Here is a 12,193-nt window from a genome sequence, read left to right on the forward strand (position 1 = left end):
ATATCAATGTTTACATCAGTAAAACAATACACTTTATCTGCCTCCCTCTATTAGCTCAGAAGTGTCTGTAGGTGGAAAAGTATTTTTCATTTTTTACTTACACAGAAAGATACTAGTTATCTGGCACAAAACAAATGCAGACATATAATTTGCTATAGCAAATTGTCCTATATTAAGAGGGCAAATGCGATTTACTGGCAATATCATGAACACACAGACTGCATGAAAAAATTGGGAGTTGCCAACAAACATTCAAATTTTGGACAAAGATATCTGTTCACTTTTTCAACCATGATAAGTTTAAACATACCATTAAACCTGCTTCAAGAGTTTTTTTGGACACAGCAGCCATGGTAAAAGTGACTGAATTTTACATTCCAGTGCATTGGTATTGCCAAGGTTATGGTGCATAGCAAATTCATTTAAGTCGCTGTACTGGTACATATTGTATTTGCCTAAACATACAACTATCCAAAACACTATTCACCAGTGAGATTCAATCTCCTCAATTTTATTTCATACATACATAATACAATTACACAAAGTTATGTTAAACATTATTAAGGTTGTAAAGTCAAGCACTCAGAAGTTAGGAAATGCCAGCATTAAAACTGTCGGTACAACCTAAATTCAGCCCCCTTAAGAGCGTGTATGATACCACCTTCAGTTTCATGATCACACACCAATGGGTTTTACAGGACCCCTGCCTCACCTCATTCAGAGCACAAAATGGACTTATGAACATCTATTCAATATTGTGTATTATCCTCATTGTTCAATGTGTGGCCCCTAGGCTTTATTTACTACACACAATTTGAACCCTGTTCTAAAGACAGAATTATTAATTTCCTCAAGGGATTTTCAATGGAGCTCATCATTACAGTATATGCGCTTCAAACATTACTTAATTTATCTTGACAAAACCCCTATGAAGTGAGAGTATGGTTTTATCCCCATTTTATAGATGAAAGGCTGAGCTACAGAGAGATTAAGGTCAAAAGCATCCACTAATTTTGGGTGCCCAGTTGAGATATGAAGGACCTGGGTTTTCAGACTACATAGCATTGTATAGCACTTAACACAGTCAAGCACAGCTCTCACTAATTTAAACTGGAGTTGAGAGTACTCAGCTCTTCTGCTAATCAGGCCCCAAGGTATCATGCTGGGTGACAGAAAATGAGGAAAGCACAATTAATGACCACCCTGTAAGAAGTATGGTTTAAGTGACATGCCCAGCATCAGACAGGAACTCCATGGCACAGTCAGGGGTAGAATCCTATTCTTCAAGGCATCATTCAAGTTCCTTAACCATGAGACCCTCCCTTCCCTTTCTGCAAAGCCTTGCCTTATTCACTACACACCTTCCTGCTTCTGCTGAGGCAGGGGTCTTACAGACAGTAGCCTCCTTTACTACACAAAGTTGATTCATCCCCAGAACACTGTGCACTGAATAGGGCAGGAGTCCTGTGGGAAAAAATAGTACGTGACCATGAAATGTATGACTACCATAATCCGCACAATGAAGCTGAATTAAGGTTGCACAGGTAATTACAATTAATTTATGCTGAACCATCTGTTCCACCTTGCATTTGGCTGTGGCACTGGGAGTACCTTTCCCAGGTGTGAAGAAGAGTGCTGTGCGGCTCAAAAGCTTGACTCTCCCCAACGGAAGTTGATCTAATAAAAGATATGACCTCACCCACCTTGTCTTTCCCATACCCTGGGATCGACATGGCTACAACTACGCTGCATATAAAGTTCCACAAAGTCATAAGCAACTGAAAACAGGGTCTTATAATGGGAAGTACCAGGCAACCTTAACAAAAAGCAGTGCTTCTGCATATCATAAATAGTATATTAGGCACTATGTACTGTAGCTGCCCAGACATAGTATGTTCAAAATCCCCGCTTTAAACGCGAAAACTAAACTAAATCTTAATTATGGAGCCATGACTGGCATCTCCATGCCTTATTTTGCATTCTTGGAAGATGTCTGCCCCATACTCTATTTTTTACTGCTTTATCAACATTTTACACATGCCTTGTAAAATTCTAGATGGGACTACTGTAATATGTGCTATACTGTACTTGTGAAAGAGCGGGATGTGTGTGCACAAAACTGTAGATTATTTTCTATCGTGCCCTGAAGACATCTAACCTTGCCCCAGGCAATACTATTGAACTGTATTGCAGATAGCCGCCCTGCCCAGGAAAGGTGCTTACTGAAAGACCATCAGGTAGAAGACATTACAGAGCAATCTGAAGACATCAACTTTGATAGTTTCTCAACTGCTAGCCCAATTGCCCAAAACAATGCATTTTCTACACAGAAGTGCCCTTTACATCTGCAGCCTATCAGCTTGGTCACATGGCAAAAGGAGAGACTGAAGGATGGAGAAGGACAGGCCACCTCGACAGACAAGCTGGACATGCAGAGGAATGAGATGACAGGAAGTGCTCTGTGTAACATTGTCTGAAAAGCAGACAAACTTCCAACTCTCAGAATGTGAGAGATCAGACTGCGGCCGGAACATCTCAGGATTGTTTTCTAAGATCTGTACTCTTTAAAGAATTCAGGAATTAAAGTAATTATGGTTTAAAAAAATCATTTGCTAAGCTGGTGTTCCTTGCTTTTGTGTCACATTGTCTGCAATGAAGTTAAACTAGAAGTCCTGGGTGACCACACCTAAATGAAACTGAGGGAGTATACATAAGCAACTGGGGGATGCAGAATAAAGCAGCCAGACTGCTTAGTGGCGTTAGTTGTAGACAGCACATTAAACCAATCCTTTATATATTGCTGCATCTTTTAAATTCACTTCTGGGTACAGTTGAAGGTGTTGATACCAATCTTTAATATTTGACATGTTCTGGGTCCTGGCTATATCAGAGACTGCTCTCTTATCATGCACTGCAACAAACAGTTGTGATCAGATCACGTATTCCAACGGTTCAAAGATATAAACATTTAGGTGCTACCAGCAAGGCATATTCAGTGGAGGACTCTAAAGTTTGCTCCTCTGTTGGTCTGAGGATGCCAAGGTGTTTTAGGTTTGAGGCATAATGCAAAGCTCCATTTATGCTCGATTTTGACTGAAGGGCGGAGTCATGCATGTTTACACTCTGGGGCTTGTCAGGTGGACAATCTCTTTAGTTTCAGGGGGCTCAGGGTTTAAACCTGGAAACAACGTTAAGGATATTTTTAAAAAACTGAAAAAATTTCAAACATCACGCAATCCAGATGTTTAGACTTTGAAACATAGCATCAACCACTGCTACCCATTCAGCAACTACAGTTTATCTTCTTTAAGGTATTCTATAAGGTGATAATATTTAGCTATACAAGTTATAGATTATTTCCTTCTATGTCCCTATATGTATAATTTGGCATCCTATTTGCCTCCTTCACTGCACATGTACTAGACAAAAGATCAGAGAGGTTTCTTTAAGGATTCTTAAGGCTATGTCTACACTAGAGACCTTACAGTGGCACAGCTTGTTCGTGTAGCTACTCTATGCCAATGGGAGAGAACTCTCACGTGGACATAATTAAAGCACCTCCAATGAGCGGCGGTAGCTACGTCAGAGGGAGAAGCTCTTCTGCCAACATAGCACTATGCACACTACCACTTATGACGGGGACACTTATATCACTATGGGGAGGTCTTTTCCCACACCCCTGAGTAACGCAAGTTTTGCTAACAAAAGCGATAGCATAGGCATGGCCTACAGCTATTTCTACACCACAATCTTAAGTTGACTTATGTTGGGTCAACTTACAGCCACTTCATTAACCACCATGGTGGCTGATGTCCACACCATCCTCCTTTGGTCACTGGTGCGTAGCCTCACCAGGAGCACTTCCACCGACTAAAGAGGGGCAGTGTGGGGGACTAAGAGCCAGGGCTTTCAGCTCTGCGCAGCTCCCCACCGGGAGCTCAGTTGTCCTCCAGGACATCTCGCCTCTGCGCTCCCAGCCAGGCGCAGAGTGACAGCCCCTCGGGGCTTCTTGCCTCTGTGCTCCCAGCCAGACATGGGGGGGGGGGGCAAGTGGCGCAAGGCTTCTCTCCTTCCTGCTCCCAAAGAGGAGCTTGGGGGGAGCCGCCCAGGGCTTCTTGCCTACGATGGGGAGATCCGTCTGGAAGTCTGGTCAGCTGCCGTGCTCCCAGCAGGGAGCCGGGACCCTGGAGGGCAGCAGGGCTGCCAGCGGGGAGCCCAGGTGGCAGCCCAAGCCAGGAACCTGGGTGGCAGCCCAGCTTGAAGCAGAGACCGGGCAACAGCCAGGCTGGGGAGCTGGCTTTCGTGTTAATTTCACGGCTCAGGAACCATGAAATTGACAAGAACACCACCATACACAAAGATAAACTTCAACTTATCTTTTAAAGATGCACCTTTGCTACTTGATTTATCTATTAAAGTAACTTTAGTGTTCTAACTACTTAATTCAGATGACAGGCATTACCATTGGAATTTTTGATGAACTACTGCAAAAGCTATTTGTCAACATATCAGGAGTAAAATTACTCCATAATCTTTCCGGTGCAGGCTATTTCCTTTGGGCATGGACTAGTGTAGTGAATAGAGTGACCTGTGAGATTTCTAACATGAAACAAAAGTTTTGAGGGAGAGAGCGTTAACATTTTGACAATGGAAGAGCTTGATTCAAGAATGGTGTTTTTAGAATCATAGACTTTAAGGTCAGAAGGGACTATTATGATCGTCTAGTCTGACCTCCTGCATTATGCAGGCCATGGAATCTCACCCACCAACTCCTGTAACAAACCCTTAACTTATGTCTGAGCTACTGAAGTCCTCAAATCGTGGTTTAAAGACTTCAAGGTGCAGCAAATCTTCCAGCAAGTGACCCGTGCCCCATGCAGAGGAAGGCGAGAAGCCCTGGGGGAAAATTCCTTCCCGACCCCAAATATGGCGATCAGCTAAACCCTGAGCATGTGGGCAAGACTCACCAGACAGACACCCTGGAAAGAATTCTCTGTAGTAACTCAGATCCCACCCCATCTAACATCCCATCACAGGCCATTGGGCATATCTACTGCTAGTAGATCAATTAATTGCCCAAATTAGGCTATCCCATCATATCTCCTCCATAAACTTATTAAGCTTTGTCTTGAAGCCAGATAGGTCTTTTGCCCCCACTGCTTCCCTAGGAAGGCTGTTCCAGAACTTCACTCCTCTGATGGTTAGAAACCTTCATCTAATTTCAAGTCTAAACTTCCTGATGGCCAGTTTATATCCATTTGTTCTTGTGTCCACATTGGTACTGAGCTTAAATAATTCTTCTTCCTCCAAAGTATTTATCCCTCTCATATATTTATAGATAGCAATCATATCTCCTCTCAGCCTTCTTTTAGTTAGGCTAAACAAGCCAAGCTCATTGATTCTCCTTTCATAAGACGGGTTTTCCTTTCCTCGGATCATCCTAGTAGCCCTTCTCTGTACCTGTTCCAGTTTGAATTCATCCTCCTTAAACATGGGAGACCAGAACTGCACACAATATTCCAGTTGAGGTCTCACCAGTGCCTTGTATAACGGTACTAACACCTCCTTATCTCTACTGGAAATACCTCGCCTGATGCATCCTAAGACGACATTAGCTTTTTTCATGGCCATATCACATTGGCGGCTCATAGTCATCCTGTGATCAACCAATCCATTACCACAAAATTATCAAGAAACTAGCTCCTAACAAAACATTCTAAGTTATCACAATGCATTTGCAATTCATCCAAAGTTGTAAATACTTTGACTACTTACTGCCATTGTTTGCCTTGTTAATGTTACCAAAACAGTGACTAGCGATCCCACTGTAATATTGTTGCTGTCTTCATCATCCAAAACTAAGGTCAAAGAAAAGTGATACTTCCAGTTAACCTTTGTTTCTTAATCAGTTTCATATTTATTTTTTAAATTAAGCATTACTCAGTGACAGATAAAAGTGTGAGCGTAATCACAAGTCTCCCAGAGAAGATGTAACACAAAATAATCTGAAAATATTTGCAAGAATAAAGACTTTCATCTGCATCTTTAAACAGTCTCTATTACCTAGAATACATTAACAGAATGAGGAGCAATAAACTGCATAAAACTACATGAAGTAAACATTGAGGTTGTGATTTAACTTGTAGGAAAGTTAGGGTATTCAAAGTTATGGCTGCTCTGGGAATCATAACTATGTAGCATTGTATATTAAAACATAAAACTTTCATATTATAAAATACCACATATGAGCAAGGGGACTAAGTTACAGTTGTTCTGGGAACCATAACTATAATTTTCCTGATCTTTCAATGATTAATATCTCAATTTCAAAGGTGCATTAAGAGTCATGCACTTAATTCCTTTGCAAAAAGACAGGTTTCAGAGTAGCAGGCGTGTTAGTCTGTATTCGCAAAAAGAAAAGGAGTACTAGTGGCACCTTAGAGACTAACTAATCTATTTGAGCATAAGCTTTCGGGAGCTACAGCTCACTTCATCGGATGCATTCAGTGGAAAATACAGTGGGGAGATTTATATACATAGAGAACATGAAACAATGGGTGTTACCATATACACTGTAACGAGAGTGATCACATAAGGTGAGCTACTACCAGCAGGAGAGCGGGGTGGGGGGGGGAACCTTTTGTAGTGATAATCAAAGTGGGCCATTTCCAGCAGTTGACAAGAACGTCTGAGGAAAAGTGGGGGTTGGGGGAGGGAGGGAACAAACATGGGGAAATAGTTTTACTTTGTGTAATGACACATCCACTCCCAGTCTTTACTCAAGCTTAAGTTAATTGTATCCAGTTTGCAAATTAATTCCAATTCAGCAGTCTCTCGTTGGAGTCTGTTTTTTGAAGTTTTTTTGTTGAAGAATTGCCACTTTTAGGTCTGTAATCGAGTGACCAGAGAGATTGAAGCGTTCTCTGATTTTCCAAATGCAAACAGATGGAGATCGTACCAAAAGGACTGAAGGTAAAAAATCCATTACAATCTACCTACCACACAGACTATGCTGACAGCTTGTGCCACACACTCTCAAAGAAACTGCAGAACCGCCTGATCAACATCCTCTACAGCAAACAGGGAAAGATTAAGAATGAGCTCTCAAAACTGGATACTCTCATAAAAAAACAACCTTCCACACAAACTTCCTCATGGATTGACTTTACAAAAACTAGACAAGCCATTTACAACACATACTCTGCTTCTCTACAAAAGAAAAAGGACACTCAACTATCTAAACTACTACATGCCACAAGGGGCCACAACAGTGGTTCCCTCAACCCATCCAGCAATATTGTTAATCTATCCAACTATACTCTTAGCCCAGCAGAAGAATCGGTCCTATCTCGGGGCCTCTCCTTCTGCCCCTCCATCCCCACGAACATGATACAATTCTGTGGTGACCTAGAATCCTATTTTCGAGGTCTCCGACTCAAGGAATATTTCCAACACATCTCTGAACAACATACTAACCCATAGAGACGTTCCTACCAAGACTACAAAAAGAAGGATTCTGGGTGGACTCCTCCTGATGGTCGAAACAACAGACTGGATTTCTACATAGAGTGCTTCCGCCGACGTGCACGGGCTAAAATTGTGGAAAAGCAGCATCACTTGCCCCACAACCTCAGCTGTGCAGAACACAATGCCATCCACAGCCTCAGAGACAAATCTGACATCATAATCAAAAAGGCTGATAAAGGAGGTGCTGTTGTCATCATGAATAGGTCAGAATATGAACAAGAGGCTGCTAGGCAGCTCTCCAACACCACTTTCTACAAGCCATTACCCTCTGACTCCACTGAGGGTTACCAAAAGAAACTACACCATTTGCTCAAGAAACTCCCTGAAAAAGCACAAGAACAGACACACTCCTGGAACCCCGACCTGGGGTATTCTATCTGCTACTCAAGATCCATAAACCTAGAAATCCTGGACGCCCCATTATCTCAGGCATTGGCACCCTGACAGCAGGATTGTCTGGCTATGTAGACTCCCTCCTCAGGCCCTATGCTACCAGCACTCCCAGCTATCCTCAAGACACCACTGACTTCCTGAGGAAACTACAATCCATCGGTGATCTTCCTGAAAACACCATCCTGGCCACTCTGGATGCAGAAGCCCTCTACACTAACATTCCACGCAAAGATGGACTACAAGCTGTCAGGAACACTATCCCTGATAATGTCACGGCAAACCTGGTGGCTGAACTTTGTGACTTTGTCCTCACCCATAACTATTTCACATTTGTGAACAATGTATACCTTCAAATCAGCGGCACTGCTATGGGTACCCGCATGGCCCCACAGTATGCCAACATTTTTATGGCTGACTTATAACAACGCTTCCTCAGCTCTCATCCCCTAATGCCCCTACTCTACTTGCGCTACATTGATGACATCATCATCTGGACCCATGGAAAAGAAGCCCTTGAGGAATTCCACCATGATTTCATCCATTTCCATCCCACCATCAGCCTCAACCTGGATCAGTCCACACAAGAGATCCACTTCCTGGACACTACGTGCTAATAAGCGATGGTCACATAAACACCACCCTATACCGGAAACCTACTGACTGCTATGCCTACCTACATGGCTCCAGCTTTCATCCAGACCCCACCACACAATCTATTGTCTACAGCCAAGCTCTACGATACAACTGCATTTGCTCCAACCCCTCAGACAAACACCTATAAGATCTCTATCAAGCATTCTTACAACTACAATACCCACCTGCTGAAGAGAAGAAACAGATTGACAGAGCCAGAAGAGTACCCAGAAGTCACCTACTACAAGACAGGCCCAACAAAGAAAATAACAGAACGCCACTAGCCATCACCTTCAGCCCCCAACTAAAACCTCTCCAACGCATCAAGGATCTACAACCTATCCTAAAGGACGACGCATAGCTCTTACAGATCTTGGGAGACAGGCCAGTCCTTGCTTACAGACAGCCCACCAACCTGAAGCAAATACTCACCAGCAACCACACACCACACAACAGAATCACTAACCTAGGAACCTATCCTTGCAACAAAGCCCGATGCCAACTGTGTCCACATATCTATTCAGGGGACACCATCATAAGGCCTAATCTCATCAGCCACACTATCAGAGGCTCGTTCACCTGCACATCTACCAATGTGATATATGTCATCATGTGCCAGCAATGCCCCTCAGCCATGTACATTGGTCAAACTGGACAGTCTCTATGTAAAAGAATAAATGGACACAAATCAGACGTCAAGAATTATAACATTCAAAAACCAGTCGGAGAACACTTCAATCTCTCTGGTCACTCGATTACAGACCTAAAAGCGGCAATTCTTCAACAAAAAAACTTCAAAAACAGACTCCAACGAGAGACTGCTGAATTGGAATTAATTTGCAAACTGGATACAATTAACTTAAGCTTGAATAAAGACTTGGAGTGGATGTGTCATTACACAAAGTAAAACTATTTCCCCATGTTTATTCCCTCCCTTCCCCACCCCCCACTCTTCCTCAGATGTTCTTGTCAACTGCTGGAAATGGCCCACCTTGATTATCACTACAAAAGGTTCCCCCCACACCCCACTCTCCTGCTGGTAATAGCTCACCTTACGTGATCACTCTCATTACAGTGTGTATGGTAACACCCATTGTTTCATGTTCTCTGTGTATATAAATCTCCTCACTGTATTTTCCACTGAATGCATCCAATGAAGTGAGCTGTAGCTCACGAAAGGTTATGCTCAAATAAATTTGTTAGGCTCTAAGGTGCCACTAGTACTCCTTTTCTTTTTTCAAAAAGAGGGAGAAAAAAATAAAGGAACAGCAATGAATAGGTTGACTAGAATATTGATCAGAAGACCTGTAGTACGGTCAGTGGACTTATGGGTTCATATCTTAGAATGCAGTAATGTTGAATATTCAGTCTACTGACTGAAAAATACTACATTTTTATTCTGGTATGAAAAATAAAAGTATTCCTCAAAGTTCTTCACACGTCCTTCACCTATAATTAGAAGTAGAAACAGTCAATCTGGGGAGGAGCAAAAAGGTTAAATCCTCCTTGGCACAACTTCTTAAATATCTGTATTTGTCAAATGCAAAATGTGCGCAGGGGAGGGGTAGCTTGCCAGAACATGAGGGGGTACAAGTTTGTCAAGGACTCTCTGACAATTATGAACACAACTAAACAACAGCACTCTGTGTCCACTAACCATTGGTAAAGGTAAGATACTGATTTGAAAGTGCATGGCATATTTTTTTTACTTATTTTTACATTTTGAAACTTACGGTCACCAGATACATGCGCCTTACCGAGGACCATGTATATGCCAAATCCAACACTAGGCTAGCTGAACAAAACGTGTCAGATTTTGGAAAACACAAACTTTGAAAGACCATTCTATGCAACTACAAATATATGTTTGTACTACCAAATATTTCATTCAGACCTTTACTAACATTAAATCTCAGCTTATCTGTGAGGAAGGTGACCAATGATCAGTTCACCTTCCACTGAAAGGCAGCCTAAAGGCAACCGTTTAACAGCACAACAACTTCAGACAGCAAGCGAAGGAGAGTGACATATACAATTGAAACTGTAGTGAATTTTTGCCAAGTACTACCTGGTTATCCCAAGCAGAATACACTCATCACACAAGGTTAACATACCTTCCCTCTCACAAAAATACCCTCAATTGTTTAATGACCTGGGTCTCGATTTAATGTCTCAAATAAAAAACTGATAGTTTGATATTCGGGCTAAGCACAAGCATGAAATCTTTGGCCACCCTTTTCTTTAATGTTACAAGGCAAAGGATACAAAGGTTTAAAAATAAAGAGCCACTTTAACCATTATTATACACTGCTCTCACAATGCTAAATCAAACAATTAAATGCTACATCAGTCCCTCTAGATGAAACTGCTGATGGCCTGGAAAACGCAAGATGCTTTAATGTACTTTGTTTTCCTCAAACTATAAATCGGAAGTGCAAGACCATGTCATTCAGGAAAGTCTGCCATTTTCCAGGTTACATAAGTAATGTAAGGAATTGGTGTTCAGAATCCTCACTGATTACTGCCAGCAGACTATCAAATTGTCAAGAGGGATGACATATACAGCAATGAAATGACCTCCCATCTTACCTTGTGGCTTTATATCTATGGTGATATGTGGAAAACTACCTAATACAGCCATAACTTCATCATATTTTTCATCTTCAAGGAAGTGCAGTAAGTTGCGGCGATCAGTTCCTTTCAAACTCACCATGTCTTGGATACTTTTGATTTTGAACTTGGTTAAAAAAAGAAAAAAGAAAAATACTACAAGAGAATATTCCACAAAACTAAACTCTAGTTAATGTAATCACTTGTGTATTCCAGCAGTACTGACACAAGCAAACTGTTTATTTGATTCATTCCCACTAAAAGGATTACAAACCTTGAAATAAAGTAGAAATTGAATTTGTGTTCCATTAACTATTACATTTTCTTATTCTGATACTCCTCCATAATCACATCTAAAATATACCTTCTTCAGAAATAGGTTCGGGAACTAGGCAATCAACTCAACATAGGTCTGGTATTTCAGCTATACTCTCACAAAAAACTGTAGATTACACTTTAGTAAGATCAGACTGTGCCCTCCAATAAAGTAAGCAAGATGATGTGTTTTGTCCAGTATACCTATCCCATGCTTAACCATACTACAGATCATAACTCCTATTACCTGTGGTGAATAGTCACTCCTTTTTATTTATAAAGCAAACAGTGATACAGTTTAAGGAACATAAAGCACAAGGACTCATGAGGTATTGCATTCCTGAGCAAATGCTTTTTATTCTGTGAACTATTAATAAGCTTGCTTAGTGAGAGACAGAGGTAGGTTAAAGGAGATAATGGAAAGATAAAAATGACTGAGTCTCATCTGTAGCTTTATACCTTTTTATGATTGGAAACTCGCCTAAGATTGTCCTCTTCAATGTGAGGGAGCTGCAGAAGGGGAGACTTGAACTGCTGAAGCCCTTGGACAGCCATCTGGGAAAGCTTCATACAGTTTTCCAAAGATCCCAATGATGGAGCACGGAACTCCCTTTCTTGGGGAGAATGAATTTTACAAGATGATTTTTTACGTTTTCCCAGTATACTCTGGACATGTATAATACACTACATGTTTGATCAAAATATTTTGATCAGC

At 41.5% G+C, this 12,193-nt stretch overlaps 1 protein-coding gene across 1 annotated transcript in view; it reads right to left on the reverse strand.

The window, feature by feature from the left end:
* The window catches only part of SEC63 (SEC63 protein translocation regulator), a 100,484-nt gene that overhangs the window by 18,162 nt on the left and 70,129 nt on the right, over positions 1-12,193 (reverse strand). Inside the window, exons 12-14 of the mRNA XM_073336936.2 lie at positions 11,938-12,092; positions 11,143-11,290; positions 5,776-5,858 (exon numbers count right to left, since the gene is read on the reverse strand). Of these exons, the coding sequence (XP_073193037.1) occupies positions 5,776-5,858; positions 11,143-11,290; positions 11,938-12,092 (386 nt within the window). The remainder of the gene's footprint in view (positions 1-5,775; positions 5,859-11,142; positions 11,291-11,937; positions 12,093-12,193) is intronic.

This window comes from Lepidochelys kempii, chromosome 3, assembly GCF_965140285.1.
Source record: "Lepidochelys kempii isolate rLepKem1 chromosome 3, rLepKem1.hap1, whole genome shotgun sequence".
Lineage (NCBI taxonomy): Eukaryota > Metazoa > Chordata > Testudines > Cheloniidae > Lepidochelys > Lepidochelys kempii.